The sequence below is a fragment of the Caretta caretta genome, chromosome 10, assembly GCF_965140235.1.
Source record: "Caretta caretta isolate rCarCar2 chromosome 10, rCarCar1.hap1, whole genome shotgun sequence".
Lineage (NCBI taxonomy): Eukaryota > Metazoa > Chordata > Testudines > Cheloniidae > Caretta > Caretta caretta.
The window spans coordinates 33,454,461-33,478,134 of NC_134215.1; the positions used below are offsets into that span (position 1 = coordinate 33,454,461).

At 43.0% G+C, this 23,674-nt stretch overlaps 1 protein-coding gene across 4 annotated transcripts in view; it reads right to left on the bottom strand.

Moving 5' to 3' along the window:
* CREBBP (CREB binding lysine acetyltransferase) overlaps positions 1 to 23,674 on the bottom strand; it is a 183,305-nt gene that overhangs the window by 84,565 nt on the left and 75,066 nt on the right. For all 4 annotated transcript variants that reach the window (XM_048868271.2, XM_048868270.2, XM_048868269.2 and 1 more), the window contains exons 3-5: positions 13,071 to 13,247; positions 1,040 to 1,289; positions 349 to 462 (exon numbers count right to left, since the gene is read on the bottom strand). In XM_048868271.2, coding sequence (XP_048724228.1) covers positions 349 to 462; positions 1,040 to 1,289; positions 13,071 to 13,247 — 541 coding nt within the window. The remainder of the gene's footprint in view (positions 1 to 348; positions 463 to 1,039; positions 1,290 to 13,070; positions 13,248 to 23,674) is intronic.

The following is a 23,674-nucleotide window of genomic DNA, read 5'->3' on the forward strand; positions in this document are numbered from 1 at the left end:
AATTTATGGGTATAATAACTAGACCCACTAATAATTTGACTGACCTATCTTAATACAAAATGACAGCTAGAAATTGTCCTGTCTTGGCAAAATGGATGTTGTCTTTCTGGACTGGGAATTTCCCTTTGTCATGAATCAGGTATTAAAAGTAATAATTTGAATATAATGATCAAAAAAGGGGACTGCCCAAATGTATTTTTTTATAACAGAATACCATATACAGCAAATGAGTTTATCAAACCACTATAATTCAAAGTCCTTCATAGTACTGTATATTTGATTCAGTTTGTTTTACCTATGTTATTCTAATGTTTGTACAGTAGCTGATAAGTAGAAATGATCACTTACGTTGTTGGTTTCTTTTGTCACTGGCATTTTTCAAAGGGAGGCACACAGGACAATCATGCCGAGTACAATTCTTCCAGTGAGAGATGATTTGTCGTGAAGATGCACAATGAGCAACTATCAAAAAAGTGAAGCAATAAAATTTAGGTTTAAGTCTGGTTTTATGGCTTTGAATAAACTCATTCCATTTCCATTATCCTCAATTTTCTTTACTAAAGAGCGCTACAAACACCAAAATCTCAAATACAAACAAAATGTCAGGACTTGACAAATAATGACCATCTCTTTCTCTGGAGAGTACATTAATAAAGATGCTGCTCTGACATGAAGGAACTAGTTCAACAACAATCTAATGGCTTTCACATGCTAAGCTAGTAGAGATCAGGTATGCTGCACATGTGACATGCTTGATCTGTGATGGGAGAAATGAAACATGCTACTCTTTCAGGAGTAAAACAGTATTAATAGTGACCTTGAAAGATTAAATGTTTTATTCTTTCTGCTAAGAACAACTGTATGATGGTGGTAACAAGTGGAAGGGAAAAAAGGCAAAAAGGTGTAGCAGCTATTTAAAGAAAGGAACTTTTATGCCGGGGAAAAAGTCACTGTCAGCTGGCAAAAAACAGGAGAGAAAAAAACTCACTGGAGAGTAGTAAAGAACTCGTCTATTGACCTTCTGGCAATTTGCTCTTACCTTGACAGGCTTTCCCAGCTTGACAATGTGTCATGTGATTGAGGACGTTCTTCATGGTTCGACAGTGTGGGAGAGCACAGGCTCGCACCTCTCCGTTTGCTTGCTCTCGTCTCTGACATTTGTGGGCATGAAGCAGTAGAACCAATTGCTGCTGTATCAGTTTGCGTTTCTCAGGATCTGCTGTTGGTCCAGCTGCCATTGCTTGTGTTGGTACAATTCCCACCTGCTGTACCTGGGTTTGCATCTGTGGCTATGAAAAAACATTTTGTTTTCATGTGTTATCGAGTAAATTCCACATAAATGTAACTGAGAACAGCATTAATGTGTAAGATATTGAAACAGTGTCACCTGTTTTAATCTTATAGTCATAATCTTAAGAATTAAAAGTAGTCTGAAAATCACAATTCACAAACTATTCTGGTGTGACAGGCGATAAGTACCTAAAACCAACATTTATAAATACCTAAACATGTCAGTATTTAATTCTTTGGGATGAGAGTTTCTCTCTCTAGAGCAGGGGTTCCCAAACTTGTTCCACCGCTTGTGCTGGGAAAGCCCCTGCTGGGCTGGGCCGGGCCGGTTTGTTTACCTGCCGCGTCCGCAGGTTTGGCCCATCGCCGCTCCCAGTGGCCGCGGTCTGCTGCTCTAGGCCAATGGGAGCTGCTGGAAGCGGCAGCCAGTATGTCCCTCGGCCCACACTGCTTCCAGCAGCTCCCACTGGCCTGGAGCAGCGAACCGCGGCCACTGGGAGCGGCAATGGGCCAAACCTGCGAACGTAGCAGGTAAACAAACTGGCCCAGCCCACCAGGGCCTTTTCCTGCACAAGTGGCGGAACAAGTTGGGGAACCACCACTCTAGACTGATTCTCAGGAAGTTTGCCTTCACTTCTTGGAAGGAAAACTTTTTCTTTTTCTTTTTTTTTAAAAGAGAAAGATCCCTTAGGAACTTTCTGTTGAATAAAGGAAGATTTTAGCAAGATTTTAATAAAGGGTATCAAAAATATGACCAATTTATTCAACGGCCATCTTGATTTCAATGACAGAAGAGTGTGCTCAGCACTTGGAAACCAGACAGTTATTTAAGAGTCTAAATATAGATTTAGTCACCCATTTTCAAAAGTCATAGATTATTCCTATCTTGATAACAGATTTAGCCAATCTGGAAAAGGATGCTGTTGCTAGATTCTTTATAGTGAAAAGTATTTCTGCTTCTACTGTTAAAACTTTGGTGCCTTCATCTTCAGCGGGGACAGCATCCTGTATCTACTTTCAAACTGGCAATCTTAGTATCTAATAAAAAGAACGAGGAGTACTTGTGGCATCTTAGAGACTAACAAATTTATTTGGGCATAAGCTTTTGTGGGCTAAACCCACTTCATCAGGTTTAGATCATGAAAGCTTATGCCCAAATAAATTTGTTAGTCTCTAAAATGCCACAAGTACTCCTCCTTCTTTTTGCTGATACAGACTAACACGACTACCACTCTGAAACTTATTAGTATCTAATGGCATTACAAATGTACAGGAGGCCATATGGCTAAAGAAAAACAGACCCACACTGTTGCTCAAGGTCTGTGAGTGTCTTATCAAACCGTTCATGGCATGGAATCACTGTCTGCAGGGAGACAGGAACTTGCTGCAGTCGAATCCACAGTGACCACTATAAACTCTATGAGCTACATAGGAGTCAGAATAGACTTTTCCATGTATACCCAGATTCCAAGGATGCCAAGAAGTGGAGCAAGGATAAGGTTGCCAACTAAACTTCCAGCTGGCATCTGCCTGTTTGAAGCCAGTGGTCCAAGTGCAGGAAGATGGTGTAGCCATTTTATCTCATGTGTGCTACTAACACTAAGACAACAACATTCGTGAAGATCCTGGATGCTGTTGCCAGCCTGAACTGAAGTACTTTGAACTGGCAGTGTTCTTGTCCTACCAGAAACCTCAGGAATCTTTTGAGGGATAGGTAAGTGGGTCCATTTGACAGTAACCATTTTTCATGTCAAGAGCTGCAAACTATGTGTCCTTCTCCAAGGAGAATTACTGATGCCAGTATAACCATGCAGAATTTTAGTTTGAGAACAAAAATTATGTCAAGAATAGGCCTCCATCCTCCCTTTTTCTTGGGAGCTATGAAATAGAGTAAAACCCTTCCCCTTGATGCTGATATGGCACTTCCTCTATAGCTCCTAATTCAAGGAAAAATTATATCTCCTGCTAAAGGGTCTCCTCGGGAGACTGGTCCCTGAAGAGAGACAGGGAAGGTGTTTTTGGAGGAGGTGGGTAAACAAACTTGATTGTGTAGCCAAACTGAATGGTATCTAGGACTCACGGGTCCACTGTTATAGCCCTCCAGTTAAGGGCAATGTATGCTACACAGCCACCAAAGTGGACTCCAGAAACAGGTGGGAATGGCCTCATAAGGTTGCAACTCTCCAGCAGCCCATCAAAAATAGCTTTTAGCAGGTGGATGAGGTTGGGTGGCTAGTTCGGCACACCTTGTCATCTGCACTTTGATGCTTGTGTGGTGGTTCATATTCTCAATGGTGATAGAAAGGCTGTGAAAGGAGTCTTTGCTTATACACCTGTTTATGATGCTGCTTCTTTGGGGCTCATGAATGCCCAGGAAGAGGAGGGCTGTCCTGGAGTCTTTAAGTGAGTACAAAGACTTGTCTGTTTTCTTACTGAAAAGACCAGTTTAATGAAATGGCAAGTCCTCAATGGTGTTCTGAATCTCCCTGGGGAACCCCAAAGAGTGAAATCACAACACACTACATTACTACTGTGGTATCAGCCGTGTTCACAGCTAAAATCTTATTGCAAGCTGCATAAAGACTGCCTTCCTTAACAAGGGTTTGGAATTGGGCCCTGTCCCCTCCTGGGGGAGTGTGTCTTTGAACTCCAGGAACTTCACGTCGTTCATAAAGTCATATTTTGCAAATAGGGACTGGTAGTTAGAGATCCCGAGAACCGGATGCTAGTGGATGTGTATACCTTCCTCCTCAGAAGATCCAGGCGTTTCACTCCCTTGTCCACAGGGATGGCTTTAGGCTGTTGCTACCTGGATCCTTCTGTGGCTGCTTGTACTATTAGGGAGTTGGGGGCAGGGAAGGTGAACAAGAGTTCTTCCCCTTTTGCAGGCACAAAAGTAATGTTTCTCAGCCCTTTTAAGGGTAGAGGTACATTACCAGGGTATGCTATACCACTCTAATTGCCTACGAGAGGGACAACGTGACACTTGGTAGAGTGCACAGATCCAAGCTGTGATGCATAAAGATTCCAAGGACTCAAATAGGGCCTGTATGAAGGCTTGAATACTGGTTTGGTGTGAGGGAAGGCACTAGGTACCTGTGATCCCTTGGAAAGTGATCCCGCTTGCATGGAGGATGGGTCCAGGAAACTCTCAAAACCCTGTCTAGACTAACCTCTCTGGGAGATGGTAGTTTGTCCTACCTAGTTTGTCAGCCAACAAGAAGGCTGGATCTGACTCCATCAGAGGTACTACTGGTGCCAGTGGAAGGAAACTCTGCCTCATGGATGGAGAAGGGGAATAAATTCTTCTTTCTGAGATGGTATCCCCTTCTGGCATTAAAATGTCCCTCTGAAGTACCAGGCCTAAAAACAGTAGAGAGTCAGGGTCTGGAAGGTTGAAAATATCCTCTGAGTAGCATTTGTCTCAGTATGTCCTGGAGTACAAGGGGTCCCAGTTATTGGTTCTGTTTGATACAGTGCCTCAGTAGACTTAGTGGTTGGCAGAGCCTACCATTGGACAAAGAGTGCTGTCTGCTGCTCTTGGTCCATACCGGAGGATGTTGGCGGCTTGTGAGAGGCCACGGTCGCCACTACTGTCAACAGTGGTGGTAGTTCCATTGGAGCCTTGCTCCTGCATGCATTCCCTTCATCGTCAGGAGGCTTAGGGAGACTTAAGTCCTTGGGACCTGCATGTGAAGACTCAACTGACTTGGAAGGGCTCGGAAAGGGATCCTTTTTCTTGGAAACAGACTTAGAGAGGAATTTGTTTTTATATTGGTCACATTGCCCCTTTACTCTTATGAGAAGCCCAAGATAACGGGTAGATTTATCTGATCCGGCCTCTGCTCCAGAACTCATGCTTGGAGGTACACTGCGTGAGGACTGTAGCTGTTGTATAGGGGCATCTCGCTGGCATGGACCTGACTGGGGTCTCATGGCTTTCTCCAGGAGGTACCTCCTCAGTCAGAGCTCTCGTCCCTCTCAGGTCTGAGGTGGGAAGGAGTGAAAGATACTCCACTTAGCGGAGATATGCACCTCCCCAAAGCAGTAAAGGCAGTCCTGGTGGTAGTCACTGACTGAGAAGGAGCAAGAACACGAGACGGTTTTTAAATCATCTGATTCTGGGTAAAGTCCTACTCTCAAAAGGGAAGACAGAGAGGGTCCCTGAGGTGGGGAAAAACAAAGCGACACTAACTATAAGAATACTACAAAAACACTAACAAATTATATACAATTATATTTAGAGAGATTAAGACAATGCGAGAATAGCTCCGGGCTGAGGATTCAGACTCAGGCCACACAGCAGTGAAAAGGAACTGGAGAGATGGTCGATCCGCACCTTCCCTTATACCCTCAGTGCTGAGCACAACGAAATCCAACATGCAGGTGTGGACCAATGGATACTACTTGCAAGATTTTCTGGTCTTAGGTGCATGGTGCACATGCATACCCATTTGTGGAATACACACTGGGACCAGCACTCCAAGGAAATTCCACGTTTCCCTCCCTACTCCTACTTGATATTCCCATTTGTACACCTAAGAATCACATTAGTCCTCTTAGTCACAACTTTCCACTGGCGGCTTTTGTTCAGTTGGTTATGATAGTCAGGGTTACACATTGCTTAATTTCACTGCATGACAGAAAACTGAATTACTGGGAAGATATTTTGTTAAATTATATCTCCCTTAAAATACTACTAAAAATTAAGCTGAGCCGCAGAAAGTTTTTGTAGACATTATTTGAGCTCTTTATATACTCCTCTACAGGCAGAGTCAAAGCCTCTCAACATCATTTCTTCTATCAAAATCACTACATTATGCAAAACCAAGAGAATCAACTGAGTTTACTGAGAGTGAGCATAGAAGAACACGCAAGATCAAATGCTGAGATTCAGCAGACTAAGTTTGCCATAAAGCATTCTGACAAACTGTTAAGTCAGACGGAGAAGAGCTGCTCCAATTCACGTTAGAGAAAACAACTGAGAAAGATGAGGACTGGATGGTTATATTAGCTTCTTAAGTAATATTCTTGAACTCCATCTGCTGGTCAGAAGAGTAATTGTAAAATCTAAATTTGTATTTGCAATGTACAGTAGCCAAACCCTTGGGCACATCAATCATTGTCTAAACAGTCCACTGAAAACACTATAGATGCATCTGTGCGTTCCTTGAAGAAAATACTCTTAAGCCTTGATTCATGCAGAAATGGATGCACTAAAAAAATTGGGTCAACCTAATAGAAAAAACTTAAAAAGGCACTCTCTCACTCAGTCTCATAGCCTATGTGCCTGCATGCACTGGGGTTTACAAAAGAGTCTGACAAATAAAGGGTGGTCACAAAAACTCTTGTAGCTTAGTTGCACAGTGCCGTGAATGCTACAACGTGCAGAATGTTGCTTAATTCCTTCATTTAATAATATAGGGTGGTATCACACCTCAATATTCCCCCCCCCCCCAAAAAAAAAAAGAGTCTGATGCTTGATCCACCCTTACAACTCTAAAACAAGACAGACTAAAATCATGCTAAATCTAAAAGGTCTATCAGCATGATTGCAGCATCCTTTGAAGTTGAGGGAATCTCCTTTCTTCCATAAAAAGAAAAAGAGTACTTGTGGCACCTTAGAGACTAACAAATTTATTAGAGCATAAGCTTTCGTGAGCTACAGCTGACTTCATTGGATGCATATATTTTTTCCACTGTATGTATCCGATGAAGTGAGCTGTAGCTCACGAAAGCTTATGCGCTAATAAATTTGTTAGTCTCTACGGTGCCACAGGTACTCCTTTTCTTTTTACGGATAAAGACTAACACGGCCGCTACTCTGACTCCTTTCTTCCAGTAACCATTCAACACAGAAATCCCTGTACTGAAAGCAATACTTTCTGTGACAGTCATGAGACGCTTCACGCTCTCCTTCTAGGGCTCTGGGTACTCTGAGATAGCTCTCACTGCTGGAATCTACATGGTGTGCTGAGAAGTTATACAACGCTTATATCAGTTAATTACAGCTGGTTATTCCCCCCAACATTTCTGAAAAAGAGCTCTTAAGGAGATACTTTTTGTTCCTTACATGCAAATTGATATCATTTCATTGGAGATGGAACTCAGACAATCTTGGGGAGAAATCCAGGATGCAGTTGGAGAGAAATCTTTTCTTTGTGAAACACTGTATAAGGAGGACCTGCCATGATGGCTCCAAGCTCACTGACCCTCCTAGCAGAAAGGATAGCCACAAAAAGCCACCTCCATAGACAGGTGGGTCCTGGCACATGTTGCCATGGGTTCAAAGGGTGGACCTTAGAGTGTTCACAGGACAAGGTTAAAGGTCCCACTGATGTGTTAAGCACTAGTGAGAAGGTCCTGATCAGGCCTTTCATAAATTGTGCTGAAGCAGGGTGAGTAAAGATGGACCATCCTTCCACTGGAGGGAGGAAGACACTAATCACTGCTATGTGTACTTGCTGAGAACTGATAGTGATCCCTGAAGTCCTCAAGCAGAAGAGATAGTTTAGGACAACTGGGATGCTTAAGGTATCTACAGAACGTTGGTGCAGTTGAGTCCAGACCAATAAAAGTCTCTCCATTTGGCCAGGTAGCAGGTTCTAGTAGAATCCTTTCTACTTTGGTGAAGGATCTCCTCAACAGGGGCCAAGCATGAGAATTCTATTTCCAACGCCCATCCAAACACCAGGCCATGAGGTGGAGTGAGGAATTTTAATGCTTGCTTAATTTCCCCCCCATCCTGGATTAGGAGATCAGGGAATGAGCAGACTCTGACTGGTGGGTGGGTGGGCAGGCAGACGTCTTTAGAAGTTCCATGAACCAGAGCTGTCTGGGCCAGTAGGCTGCTAGGAGAATGATACCAGTTCTGTCGTGACATATCTTCCCCATGACTTGCAGAAGTAGGGAAATGGGAGGAAAGGCGTATCTGAGGCCATTTGTCCAAGGCAACAGAAGAGCATTGCCTTGGGAGTCACAATCCATGGCACCTCTGGAACAAAATAGGGGGAGCTTTCTGTTAGTTTGGAATGCAAATATTGGAGTACCCCACCGGGTAAGTATTTCACTTATGATTGTCATGAACCTCCCACTCACAGTCTGCCAAGAAGCTTCTGCTTAGTCTGTCTGTAAGGGAGTTGTGAATACTGGGGATATAGGCGGCCTGTATCATGACGTGCTTTCTGACGCACCAGTTCCAAAGTCTGACAGCTTCCAGGCAGAAAAAATGAGGTTTTGCTCCTCCCTGTTCATTGACATAGACCACCATGGTGATACTGTCCAACATTATCCGTAAATGGAATACGCGTATGAGTGGAAGGGAGGCTTTGCACGCAAGGCAGACTGCCCGCATTTCTAGTATGTTTATATGTAGCCTGTTCTCTCGTGAGGTCCAGGTACCCTGACCAATGTGGTTGTACAGGTGAGCATCCCACCACAGGAGGAAGGCATCTGTCACAATGGTGGCTGTGGGTGTGGGAGGGCTGAAGGGAACTCACACCACGACCAACAAATGAGGGAGGTGATAACTCTGGTGGAAACAGTCACCTTGGAATTGATGTGGTCCTCGTTCAGTTGGCAGATTGAATGGAGCCAAGCTTGCAGACACCACAAGTAGAGTCTGACAAACAGCGTCATGTAAGTGCATTTGGCCTTGAGCCTAACAGTGAAAGATACCTGTGCACTGTAGTTTGTGGTCTGCTGGTAATGCATGAAATCACGTTGGTTATTTTATGAATCCTGTCTGTTGGGAGATATGCTCTTGCAGAAACTGAGCCCAATGTTGCCCCCATTAAATTTATTATTCTTGTGGGTAACAAAATGGACTTTTCTTTATTTATGTAAACATTTATGGCTGCTAGAAGTCGTACGAGAAGACCTGACCCCCGAACAAGAGCGGCCTACCAGGAGTCAGTCATCTAGGTATGGAAACAATGTATAGCCCTGGTACTTCAACTGGGCTGCTACCACAGAGAAAACAATCGTAAATGTTCTGGGTGCTGCAGTGAGCCAAAAGGGGAGGGCCTGAAACTGTTCCTGGCCAACCGTAAAACGCAGGAACTCCCTGTGTGATGGGTTACGGTCCACATGGAAATACATGTCCTATGTGTCAAGAGCTGTGAACCACATCCTTTTCTGAAGGGAAGAGTTTATCAATGCCAATATAACCAGAATTTCAGCTTTCAAATAAAGATGTTGAATTGCCAAAGGTCAGGATGAGTCTCCCCCTCAGTCTTCTTTAGAAACTGAAAATACTGGGAGTAGATCCCCGTCCCATGATGAGGTGGGATGTGCTCTATTGCCACTCGGTGCAAAAGGGATTCTACCTCATGCTGAAAAATCACCTCATGAGAGTGGTCCCCAATGTAGGACCAGGAAGGGAGTTTGAGAGGCAGGAAGGAGAGAAACTATGGAGTATCCCTGATGGATAATCTCCAGAACCCAACTGTCCGTAGAAGTGTTTAGATTCTATAGCATTAAACTGCAGTTTCAAAAAGGAATTATGCAGCCGTGCAAATGGCTTCATAATAGAATTATACACAGGGTCCTGACTTTACCAGGTGGCAACAAGCCCCCTTATATAAACACACCACCAAAATATAGATGATTTTTAAGACAACGCACGCAAGAGATGAAGGAGCAGTCCTCCGACAACTGGATGGGACTAAGACCTGGAAGTTTATGAGATTTATATTCTCTCCTTCCCCTTTACGCTTCCTTTCAGACACAGCCTGAAGTGAGGATTCCTGAAATTCCTGCTAGATTTAAGAGAGTTATCTGGAAGACAAGGGTGGTATCTGTGCATCAATACTTCTGCTAAAGAATGGCAATGTTTCTAGTGTCAACCAACAGTAAGTAATTTGCATCTCACTGAGAGGCATTATCAATTTCTATAGTAACTGCTATCATGTTTAAGAGCATAAAACATAACTAAATTTGTAGTTTCCATAGAAACTATACAAGCAGTTCAATTAAATTATTCCTAATACATTGAGGGATCTTCAAGTGGTGATATTTTAATTTTACTTTGTGAAGCTGCAGCAAGCACAGAAAATATCAAATGAAATTGGCCAAGTTTGCAATACTCTAAACATCCACAATTTCCAAAGTAAATTATATTTTTAAAAAGTATACTAACAAGAACTATTCTCACAATTAACTTGCACTAACTAGAAGTCATTTGTTTTGCACAGCAGAAACAAGAGAGCATTCAATAGTGTGCTTCCCATATCAGAGCCAAAATGATACCAGATACTATTCACTCTATCAGCAAACAGTCCACTTTGTATATAAAACAAAACTTCTAACTGTTTTAGGAATTTACACACACTCGTAGTGGTGTAGATAGAGCTTACATAACACAGCATTTCCTGCATCTATTCTGGGACTTAGTGTACAAGGTTAAAACCAAATACAACCCTTTATGACAAACAATGGAGTATACCTTGAGAATTAATTTACTGCACAACTGTGTACACACAAACTTTGTCTATATTATTAGAAAATTTACCCATTGCCGAAAATGCGGATCAGGTGAACCCGTGCGAAGTTGAAATGGCAAGTGCAGACAGGATCAAAGTGAAACATTACTGAATTTAGAAACCATGGCTGAACCTTGCAACCATTTATTGCTTCAATATTCTAAAAGGTGACCAATACCACAGTGTAATTCTAAAAATCTGTATGAAAGGGCATTTCATTTTATTATGGCATTTTTAAAACACAATTTTCATTTAAAATACAATACAGTGGTCAAAATGCACTTGCTCTCAGTCTTTTATCAAGACTGTGGATGGAAGTGGCATCTCTTACGAACAGTGAGATGACAATAAGCACAGTTAGATAAATTTAAGCACAATAGGGCACTTTAACTTTGCAGTAATAAATATGAACACACAGTTTATGAAGTAACAATACCACAACCTAAGATACTGGACCTTACTATAAGTTCACCACCAATATAAACAAGTTTTTGTTACCAAACTCAGGGGTTCTCAAACTTCATTGCACTGTGACCCCCTACTGACAGTAAAAATTACTACATGACCCCAGGAGGGGGGGGACCAAAGCTGGAGCCTGCCCAAGCCCCACTGCCAGGGGCAGAAGGGAGGTTGGCAAAGCTGAGGCACAAGGGCTTCAGCCCCAGGCAAGGGGGCCTGAAACCTGAGTCCCAACACGCAGGGTTGAAACCCTCAAACTTCGGCCTCAGGTGGTGGGGCTTGGCCTTCGGTTTCAGCCCTGGGTCACAGCAAGTATTAGCCAGCCCTGGCAACCCCATTAAAATGGGATCACGACCCACTTTGAGGTCCCAATCCATAGTCTGAGAACCACTGAAACTTATTCTAGAAGCAGCCTTATGATTACATACCACATAGTATAAAGAACTGAATTGGCTGACTTTTCTTATAACCTTAAGGATGACTTCATTTATAAAGTGCAACAAAATTTTCAGTAATCATCTTAGGAGAAACTGTTGTAATTGATGGTTTCTCCTTTCACTTTTGAGTTCCAAAATTGTATGCAAAAAGCTCCTCCTCCTTTCTAATCAGCTGTGCCTTCATTCAGTGATGCCACAATCCAGTGTTGCCTTTTAGCAGCATTCTAACACAGCTAGAAAAAATTAGGAAGGAACTGATTATTTTGGTAAAGAAGCTTTTTCTTAAAGGTGATCTGCAAAAGAAAAATGAACACTGATGTAGAGGGAGATTGTCAAATGGAAAATCACATTTCCAGTTGAAAATTTTGTAGCAATATTTTTATAAAGAATCCCTAAGATGAAAGGAAAATATCTTCTCTTTATTTCAGTTTGCTTGGTGCATTTGACAGCATCTAGTGAATTCAGTTTCACTGTTCCTTTGAGTGTACAAACCTACCCCGGACTCTATAGACTCAATTACAGCAGAAGCAGAGGTGAAAGTGTAACAGACTGAAGAGGCAGCAGGTGGTAGTGTGCACAAAAAGAAAAGGAAAGGTGAAGGCTTGAGCATGCTCGGTGATGTTGCTCTCAAGTACACTCAATTCTGAACATCAGCAGGGAACAGACACCCCTCCCCCCTTAATTTTAGTTTTAATAATGCAGAGCTTATTGTTTAGGGGTACTCAAAGAAAATATTTCAAAAAAAATGGAAATTCGTAGTGTCTCCTTTTAAGGACAGAACTTTTTGCTAAATGCTTCAGGTAACCAATAATGGGTGTTACTGAGCACAGAAATAAGTTTTATATAAGCTTCTAAATCCCTTCCCCCCCACCTGCCTTCCTGATTATTTCTCAGTTTACTAGAGATGTGACAGAATGCAATACTGTCTCAGAGGAATCCATGCAATTCTTAGTGTCTGAGATACCAGAGAACAATGAATTCTGGGATATCTTCAATGAAACAAAAAGTACCAATTTCTGAGGTGAAAAACAATTGGGAGGGTGGATGCTAGTTACATAAGACTAGCCAAACTGGGTCAGACCAACGGTCCATCAAGCCCAGTATCCTGTTAAACTTATTTCAATCTTTCATGCTCACCACGGGCTGGATAGTGGGCACACTTTGCATATTTGGGGCTTACTTCATTTTTGTTTTACAATTCACCTTTAATATTTTGCTGACCAATACTATTGAGGAAAGAAATCAGATTAATGAGTTTTCAATATCATTCATTAAAATCTAAACTAGTATGATGTGAACTCAGTTTTTACTAGATATAACTTTATACATGGGGACTTGGAATATATTTTGAAGGTGCATAACAAGGAAGGGGGGAATGACATAGAAGTTAAATACAACTTACCATATTTGGCACACTGGTAACTGAAGTACTCTTGATGTCAGTAGAAAAGGGAGGCAAATTATTTGCCATGCCTGGCTTGTTTGGTAACTGAGGGTTCACGCCTGTAGCTCCCATCTGCTGCCCTCCAGCTTGACTAAAGGGCTGCCCAAAGGGACTAGTGTTACCTGTCATTCCCATCTAGAATAGAAACAAACATATTACTATTAACTTTCACTTATCTACAAACATTTTTAAGATAAAAGTAGATGTAAGTATCCATCTTCATATTCTTTGATCCACGTGGCTAGAAAACCCTTTCCCAGACATTGAGGGGTCACTCATCATTCATTTCAAAAATTATCTGATCAGGCAATAAAATTTGGACACCTGGTTTTATCCATATGCCTCGTGCGTCAACCTTATTTGTTGCAGTCCAATTTATAAAAGCACGATAAAACTCTGAAGAAGGAAAAGATTTACTCTTTCCAATGATGCACTCACGAAACAGACCCCAAAAGCAGATAACTTTTTTGTGTGCGCTCTTTTGTGCAGGAGATGCAACTCTATATACAAATTGCATATGGGGAAATAAAGGACTATCTAGTAATTTTTTATTTGTTTAATTATTTGTTTAAACATTTTGAAATATTACCAAAAAAACCTACTTTACATCAGATATGGCATACTAACCCAACAAGAAATTCTTGGTATAAGTTTATATAAGCAAGCAATTTATGAGATATTTTATTGATAGTCATAAATAACATTTTTAAAGGTTAAGAATTTGTCTTCCAAACAAGGATGAAATGGGGATGGAAGATGGGAGGGGCTTGATTATGAAGTGTGGAGATTGCTTATTTTCTCTTCTTGTATTTATAGCAGCCAATTTTAATATGACTGTATTCTTTTATATAACATTGGCAAAATCATATAAGGACTAGGAGGATTTCTACTGCAGTACAAGAAGGAATGGTTAGGTTCATCCAAGGGGAATAAAACAAGAACTATAAAAATGAAACAGAAAAAAAAGCGAAGTAGAATGTGTTTATTTAGATTAATACAAAAATTAAAAAGGACACCTGTCTCAGCTTCTTTGCACCCTTCCATAAATTAAAAAAAAAAACAAATTTAACCAGCAGAACACAAAACTCCCCTTGAATGAGTAACAAACATTGTCTATTCATAAGATCTATTTGCCTGTGGAAGCGTCTCCTAAGAGAAGTGGTGGAAGCTCTATCACTGGAGTCATTCAGAACTACACTGGAGAAAACCACTTAAATATACTGTAGGGAATTTATTTCTTTGGCAGGGGAAGAGCAAGATAATTTATCCCCTCTTTTCTATTACTACCTTTATAAAGCCCATGACAGCAAATCCCAGTGTGACAAGTCAAGAAAATAACTCTTATTATCAGGGGGAGGAATTCTATACACATCCCCATCGTCACTCTTCAAAAGTCTTACATATGTGTAAATTCAAACATTTGAAGAGTCCATATTTTAAATATTTAACAACCTCCAGTTTCCCTTTCCACTCATCTCACTTGCCCGTGTGTCCCACACACATTCTAGTGTTCCCATGCCCTGGTTCTTTACCCTCCTACAGAGTCACCTCTGGCAATAGGAGGAAAAAGTGAGGGAAGGCTTTAAAGGAAGAAAGTTATCCCCCTTTAGGGTCAGGTCAGCTTTCTGCCTTTCCCAGTGGATGCTACTGAGCAGGACTCCCTCCCTCTCTTTCCCTCTAGCATTGCTGAATATGCTCAAAACTAGAGACAGGATGTAAATGCTAGGTGTTCTGTACTTAGTAACTGGATGACAAATTAAGCAGATCACTGACTCAGCTTTGCAATTCTCCATGCATACCTTACTGTCAATTAGGGGAAGGGAGTAAAACAGTCACCTGTGAAGCGCTCAGCACGGACAGAGCTATTGGGCAGGAAGTCTTGCAAGCCTTTTCCACCTCTGAGTTGCTGCATTAGTACAGTTGATTGGCTAGGGGGCTAGGCCAGAGGAGAGCAAGAGCTGCCTGTTTAGCATGTGGCCCAGAACCAATCAAAAAGGCATAGTCTCCCTGCCTGGGAAGAACTGTGTTTGGGCTTACAAGTGTAAGTCCCCTGACTGTGAATCAGTACAGGTGAGGAAGCGATGTTAGAGCTGGTTATGGCTCCCTGATTCTGTGGGGTGGTCAACACTGGCCCTGGCCTCAGTGAGGTTTAGAGTCAATGTGGGGCTCCTCTAAGTTACACCACAGGCAAAGGGTCCATTAAGCCTCTCTCAATTCTGCAACACTACTTGCTTTGATGTGGCTGGCAATGGAAATATTCATAGGAGCTTATGCCAGCACAGAGCTCCCACCACACTGAATTCCCTGCTGGTCATTTGCGACCAGATTCCAGCCCTTTTGCACTATACAGAGTGGTCAGATCTCATCTGAAGGAAATCTATCACAGTTCGGAATCTTCTCTTACCTGGAGAAAAGTAAAGGGAACTAGTTTATTAGAACAAGAGAATTCCTTGAAAAAGGACCTTACATGGAACTGGTGAAAAAAACATCGACTCTCCTCTGAGGCAAAAAACAGTGGGGTTAGTTCAGAGAACAACCCAGATGGAGAAGTAATTACAGCATAAAATAAATAAAAAGGAGACACTCAGTCTACAATTCAACTTTACAGGACAAGAACACACATTACTTTTATCCAGAGCACTAGATCCAACACAGACTTTCCTAGCAAGCCGAACAGTCACCAGAGTGAACACCAAGCATTCAGATCAAAACACTCCAAAAGTTAAGATTGCTTCAGGAACATTAACTCAGCCATATTATACATAAAATGCTCCTCCAAAACAAGCTAAACTAGAAGTACGTTAAGGTTGCAAAGTCAAGCACTCAAATTAGGAAATGGCATATTTAAGGCTCTCTTCAGCCTTAATTTGTTCCCCTTGTGCATATGCATTATGATACAGTCTTTAATTACATGATTACACACAATTTTTTTCAGCAGGAAAAAACTGCCAGCAGAGAGAGTTTTGAGAATAGAGGACAGTCTCCCTGCCCTCAGTTCTGGTGCCCTGTGCCACAGCAGCCAAAGGGAGTAATTGAAGGGAAAGTACTAATTAGCCCCTGCAGCCCCAGGATAGAGTATGCTCAGTCCCTCTATGGGGTTGGGGGCAGGAGACATGTACATTTCAGTAGCCATATAGGAGCTGTGAACGAACACAGCCTGCTCACTACAGACAGACAATCTTCAGAGAAATTAGGTGCCAAACTCTAAAAGACTTATCTTTCATAACTGTTGCTCTTAGAGACGTGTTGCTCATGTCCATTCCATTGTAGTTGTGTGTGCTCGCCACATTCACCGGTACCAGAAGTTTTTCCTTCAGTGGCATCTGTAGGGGACCAGCTCTGGCGCCCTCTGGAGTGGCATGCATGTGCGCCAGTATAAGGGTGCCGCCAGCTCCTCCTCCCTCAGTTCCTTCCTGCCAGAAACTCCAACAGAGGGGAAGGACGGTGGGTCATGGAATGAACACGAGCAACATATCTCGAACAACAACAGTTAAGAAAGGTAACTGTCTTTTCTTCTTCGAGTGCTTGCTCATGTCCATTCCATCGTAGGTGACTCCCAAGCAGTACCTCCGGAGGTGGGTAGGAGTTCATGGACATGTCAATTACAACACAGCTCTGCCAAATCCAGCATCATCCCTGGCTTGCTGGGTGTTGGCATAATGTATCGTGAACTTGAGTACTGAAGACCACATCTTGGCCCTGCAGATGTCCTGGATTGGGACATGCGCCAGGAAGGCAGCCGAAGACACCTGAGCACTAGTCAAGTGAGCCATCAGTATCGGTGGAGGCACAGCCTGCTCCAACTTGTAATGAGTATGGACACAGGTGGTGATCCAATTCGAAATCCTCTGAGAGGACACCGGAAGGCCCTGCATCCTGTCACCTATCGCGATAAAGATCTGAGCTGATCTGTGGAAGGGCTTAGTGTGCTCCCGGTAGAATGCCAGGGTGCGCCTGACATCTAGAGTGTGCAGCCGCCTCTCCCCATTGATCGTGTGAGGCTTTGGACAGAACGCCAGGAGGAAGAGATCCTGGTTGACATGGAAGTGCAACACCACCTTTGGCAGGCGGGCTGGATGGGGCTGCAGCTAGACCCATGACCTTGTAGAATCCTGGGTACGGGTGCGCCAAAATAAGGGCTTTAATTTTGGAGACACATCTCGCCAAGGTAATAGCTACAAGGAATACAACCTTCCACGACAAGTGGGAAAGGGAACAAGAAGCCAAAAGCTCAAAGGGCAGGTCCATGAGCCCGGAGAGGACCAGGTTGAGGACCAGGTCCCAGACCAGTGGAAAGAGTCTTTCAAGGCCGTTCAGGAACCTAATCGTCATGTCATATGAGAATACCGATCTACCCTGGAGGCAAGGGTGGAAAGATGATCTAGCCACCAGGTGAACCTTGACTGAAGAGAAGGCGAGGCCCTGGTGCTTTAAGTGAAGCAGATAATTCAGAACAGACTGCAGAGATGACTGGGTCGGGGAGATACTCTGCTCTGCTGCCCAGTATGAGAAACATTTCCACTTTGCCAGGTAAGTTGCTCTGATGGAGGGCACTAGGAGGGCTCACTGGAGAAAGCTTGTTCCCCTGGATTCAGCCACGCAGCATCCAAGCTGTGAGGTGGAGTGAGGTTCGGTTGCAGCAGCCGACCACAATCCTACGAGAGTAGGTCTGGGCGGCTGGGAAGTGCCCATGGGGCTGCTACGGCCAGGTCCATGGGCATCCCGAACCAATGCTGGCGAGGCCATGCTGGGGCAATCATAATGACCTTGTCCTTCTTGATCTTTAAGAGGAGATTTCTGATGAGTGGGATTGGCGGGAAGATGTACATCAGGTCTCCTGACAAAAGCATTGCAGGGTGCAGAACTGACGACACTTTCTATTCTGCTTGGTGGTGAACAGGTCCACTCAGGGAACTCCCCACTTCTGGAAGAGCATCTTGACAACCTCCAAGTGGAAGGACCACTTGTGGTGAGAGAAGGACCTGCTGAGGTCATCCACTAGCGTGTTCTGGACACCAAGGAGGTGCAAGGCTTCTAGGTGGATTGCATGTCGGATGCAGAAGTCCACAGGTGAAGGGTTTCCTGGCATAAAGCCGACGAACAAGCTCCCCGCGCCTGCTGACAGAGCATGGAGGCCATGTTGTTCATCAGCACTTGCACTACCCAACTGGATAGGTGAGGAAATAACACCGCGCAAGCCAGACTGATGGCTCTGAGCTCCCTGATGTTTATGTAAAGTGTGAGCTCCTCTCTTGAACATAGCCCCTGCGTTCGCAGCGTACCAAGATGCGCTACTCATCTGAGGTAGGATGCATCTGATATCAGGGAGACCGTAGGTCATGGGCTCGCAAATGGCACACCTTCCAACATTAACGCCAGGTCAGACCACCGCTGCAGGGAAGTACATACCCGTGGCAGGATCATGAGGAGCTTGTCCAGGTGATGCCTGGCTGGAGAATAGACCGACACCAGCCACATCTGGAGGGGGTATAGTCTGAGTCTCATGTACCAAACCATGTACGTGCATGTGGGCCATGCGCCCCAATAATCTGAGGCAGTGGTAAGCGGGTGGCCACAACTTTGGCAATCAGATCTGACATTGCCCTGAACCTGACCTCTGGAAGGAAGGCTCTGGCTCAGGTAGAGTTAAGGACTGCATTGATAAACTCTATCCTTTGAACCGGAACCAATGTTGACATTTGTTTATCAACAGGCCTAGAGCTTGACAAGTGGCTTGCAACGTCTCGATGCTGTGCTGGACCTGGACCTGGACCTGGACCAGCCCTTGATGAGCCAGTCGTCGAGGTAGGAATAGATCTGGATACCCCGACATCTGAGGTAGGCTGCCACCACCGACATGCACTTTGTAAACACCCTTGGCGCCGTTGCTAGGCCAAAAGGGGAGCACTATGAATTGGTAGAGGGTGGTCCCAACTACGAAACGTAGGAATCCTCTGTGTCCATGAAAGATTGATATGTGAAAGTAAGCATCTTTCAGATTGAGGGCAGCGTACCAGTCTCCCAGATCCAGGGAAGGAATGATGGAAGCCATGGAGACCATGCGGAACCTCAACTTCTTGAGATACTTGTTGAGGTTCCGCAGGTCGAGGATGGGATGTAGCCCCCATTAGCCTTTGGGATAAAAAAAAACAAACAGGAGTAAAATCCTTTCCCCCTCAAGTGGAGAGAGACTTCCTCCACAGCTCCCACTCGCAGAAGGCCCTACAACTCCTGAGCGAGCAGATGCTCTTGAGAAGGGTCCCTGAAGAGGGAAGGGGGGGGGGGCAGTGGAAGGGAGGAGTAGAAATAAACTGGAGGGTATACCTCCCTGCTACTGTGCTGAGGACCCACTGGTTTGATGTTATAGAGTCCAAGGAAGGGAGACAAATGGTGGGAAAAAAACAAGGATGCTGGATCCAAATCACAGGCTGGAAAGTCACCCTTGAGCGCACCCTCAAAATGCCTGCTTATTACCCCGTTGGTTGCAGGTAGAGCTTGAGCAAGCTGTTGGCCTTGCCGGTGCTTGTAGCTCCTGCCCTTTTTGTGGAAAGACTCTGAGGTTGGCCCCCGAACCTGTGGAAGTGCTGTGGCTGGAACTGCTTTTTCTCACAGAAGCTGGTGTGTAAAGGCCCAGCAAGCACAAGATCACCCTAGAATCTTTCAGGCCATGTAACTTGCTGCCTGTTCCATGAAAAGAGAGGTCCTGGATGGACTGCTGAACCTCCACCAACAGGCCAGAAGACTGCAACGAGGACACACAAATCATGGCAAGGGCCGAAGCCATGGTCCGGGCTGCAGAGTCTGCCGCATCTGAGGACACTTGAAGGGATGCCCTGGCCACAGCTCTGCCCTCACCCACAATCTCCTTCCTGGGCTCCTCTGCCAGCAAGTCCACAAACTTGGCCATGGACTGCCAAATGTTAAAATTGTAGCGGCCAAGTAGCGCCTGATGGTAGCCCATTCTTAACTGGAGGCTGGACCATCGTATACATTTTTCTGCCAAAGAAATCGAGCCTCTTCGCCTCCTTATTCTTAGGGATCGATCCCAGTTGGCCTTGTCTATCATGCTCATTGGCTGCTGATATCACCAGTGAGCTAGGAGTGGTGTGTATATAGGTATTCAAATCCCTTAGCAGGGATGTAATACTTCCTCTCCGACTGCTTGGAAATAGGAGGCAGTGAAGAGGGAGCTTGCCACAAAGGTTTTGATCAGCTTTACCACTCCCTTATGGATGGGCAATGGCACCCCAGAGGGGGCTGCTGCAATTAAATCATCAAACAGGGAGTCGGAGGGCTCTGCCAAGTCCTCTAACTCCAGGTTCAACACAACCCTCTTAAGAAGCTTCTGGTGGGCTTTTATATCCTCCTAGGGGACCGCATGCAAAGGTCCCGCTATCGCCTCATCTGAGGATGAGGAGGCGGGTAATAGTGGGTCTGCCAACTCCGTGGCCTCCACCCAGGGAGCCCAGTCAGGGCTGGCTGACTCTGGGGACCTTAGTCTAACTCTGCTTCCGAGTCCGGGGTGGTGGGAGACTGTTGCTGACCATTTCCCAGATGCCCCTGAGACCGATCAATGTCCCTGTGATGATTGGGGAAACCCCCAGGTGTTCCATAGCTGCCAAAAAGCCGGCCATTGACCGTGTAGCATTAAAAGCTATAAAACTGTGGGAAAAAAAATCAAATGTCTAGTATGCAGCTTGGTCACAGACAATGCTGCAAATGTATCCAAGATGAGAAGAAACTATTTACAAGGGAGTGAAGAGAGTCCCAAGATAACATACGGTTGTAGCGCACCTCCTAGCAAAGACTTCCATATTCCAGAAATAAAGGCTAAAGTTGAAACTGCAAAATACTTCCATAACAACCGCTTTGCAGCAGCTGCTCTGAAAAAAGTGGGAGAAACCAAGCTAACTCTCCCACAAGACATGCGACGAAACTCAGTAGTGAACTGTTTTGAGCACTATATCAAGAACTGGCCTAATCTGATGACAATTTGTGAACAAAATCGTGAAAAAATAGATGGCACTATCAGAGCCAAAGTTCTGAACATTGGGCTTAAGAGAAATGTTGAACACATGCAGAGTGCCCTGAAGCCTATTTCTGTAGCCTTGAACAAAATGCAGGGAAATAGCTGTTTTATTGCGGATGCTGTTGAAATTTGGAAGGAACTGAGTGAGATCTTAAAAAGAGAAATATGCAATGACAGAGTTAAATTACAAGCATTAAAAAAATGAATGGGACAAGCACTCTCTCCAGCTCATTTTTTGCAAATATTCTCAGTACTCTGTACCACGGTCAAACCTTAAGTTCTGAAGAAGAGGAGCTGGCTATGACATGGACATCCTGCAGTCTCTCCATAATGCCAACTGTAATAAACTTCAGACCTAAGGGTGAACCATTCAAGAAATATATGTTTGCTGATGAGGTTTTAAAGAAAGTCACACCAGTGAACTGGTGGAAGTCACTTAAGCACTTGGATTCAGAGACTGTTGAAGTGATCATTTCACTTTTAACAGCAGTGTAGAAAGGTTTTTGGGGAAAAATATTGTTTTGCCTATGTTTAAAAAATATCTTACAGTAGTTACATTTGAGAAGCTCTAATGGCTCCATGTTTTGGAGCAGTGACTTGAAGTTTGACAGGAGTATTGGTTTTATGTCAAAGATGTGCCTTTTGCTGTGCCTCTGAAACTTCACCCAAAGTTGGCCAGGTTCAGGGTGGATTTAAATCACTAGTCAAGAAGACTCAATTTAATCATGGATTTCTACATAAAAGTGCATTCTTGTTGGTATAACCTTAATACATAGTCTTCACAACTCTCAGATGTAGGTTTTATTTTTAGAAGGTACACACTGTACATTTTTAAGTAGTTTTACAGCTGTATGAGAAAATGAATGATTGGTTATTTCAATTACCTTTGGGTCTTCTGCCGGTGTAGAAAGAATATTTTCTTCCTTTAGACTAATTCATTCAAATTGAGAAATCGTTTGGGACCTGAAAAAGCAGGAAAGCTTGTTTTTCTTTTCCAGATTATGAACAAACAGGACAATGAAGGTGAAGATGACTGAGTTAGCTGCAGAAGCCAATATTTTAAGTTTCTCATGTTGACCTGGGCTGACAGTCTAGTAAATAGTTAAAAGAAATATTTTAAAAAAAAAAATTTTAGTTGAAAATTATTTTAACAAAAACAAACCTGACTTTAATAAACTTGAATGTTTAACTAATTCAAAAATTCATATGCTTTTTTAAAATATTATGTTTGCTGTTGAAGAAAATAATCCAGAATATATAATGTTTTTAGTTAAATAAAGTAATTTAAATGTCTGTCTGGTGATGATCTCCTCCTAATACAGCATGGCAAGAAAATTCTCCAAATATTAATGATTAACCTGTTGAATTGGAGATATTTATGAAGTCATTGGGAGGTGAACTATCTGCTTCAATTACCTTTGGTAACTGAAATAACCAATCATTCATTTTCTCATACAGCTGTAAAACTACTTAAAAATGTACAGTGTGTACCTTCTAAAAATAAAACCTACATCTGAGAGTTGTGAAGACTATGTATTAAGGTTATACCAACAAGAATGCACTTTTATGTAGAAATCCATGATTAAATTGAGTCTTCTTGACTAGCGATTTAAATCCACCCTGAACCTGGCCAACTTTGGGTGAAGTTTCAGAGGCACAGCAAAAGGCACATCTTTGACATAAAACCAATACTCCTGTCAAATTTCAAGTCACTGCTCCAAAACATGGAGCCATTAGAGCTTCTCAAATGTAACTACTGTAAGATATTTTTTAAACATAGGCAAAACAATATTTTTCCCCCAAAACCTTTTTCAGAAATGGCAATCTGTTTTAGCTGAAAACTTTTTTTAAAAGACCTGTCTCAGGCAGAAACCTAGCATAGAAAATGTCAGCTCAAGTAGTTTAAGTCTGGCCAAGTTATAAGCAACTGAAAAAAACTATTTTAAAATGGGAAGTGTTGTCCTATTAACCAATATATAGTGCCACTTGCACCACCTATAATTTCCAATTCTTCTGTCCTTTACAATGTGAAGCTTACCATGTCATGTTACAGGTATAAACTTGCCAAATCCAACACTGCTGGAGCAAACTTTACTTTTAGGATTTCTTAACCTGCATACCATACTTGGTATCATATCAGTTACTTTTGCACTTTGACTTTAGTTATCATTGCTTCAAAATTAAAACAAAATGTTTTACTACCATGCAGAAAATAGCCTTTCAAACTATGAGGAAGATAACAATTAGTTATAAAGGGACAAAATTTTCAATTCCCTTATTACCTGCCTTCCACCTAAACAAAATGTCAAATTGTGCATTAACAGATATGTATTAATGTATCTTAGAACAAAGAAAATCATTACTCCGTCTGGGACTAGTAAGACGCACAACATTCTCTATAACACTGAAAGCTAATGTTATGAGAATTGGCTTAAAATGTTTATTTAAACTGCTATTAAAATTTAAAAACTACTATAAGATTTAATTTTTATGGTGGAAGTTCTTCAAAGGTAATATGAAAATACCAAAAAAC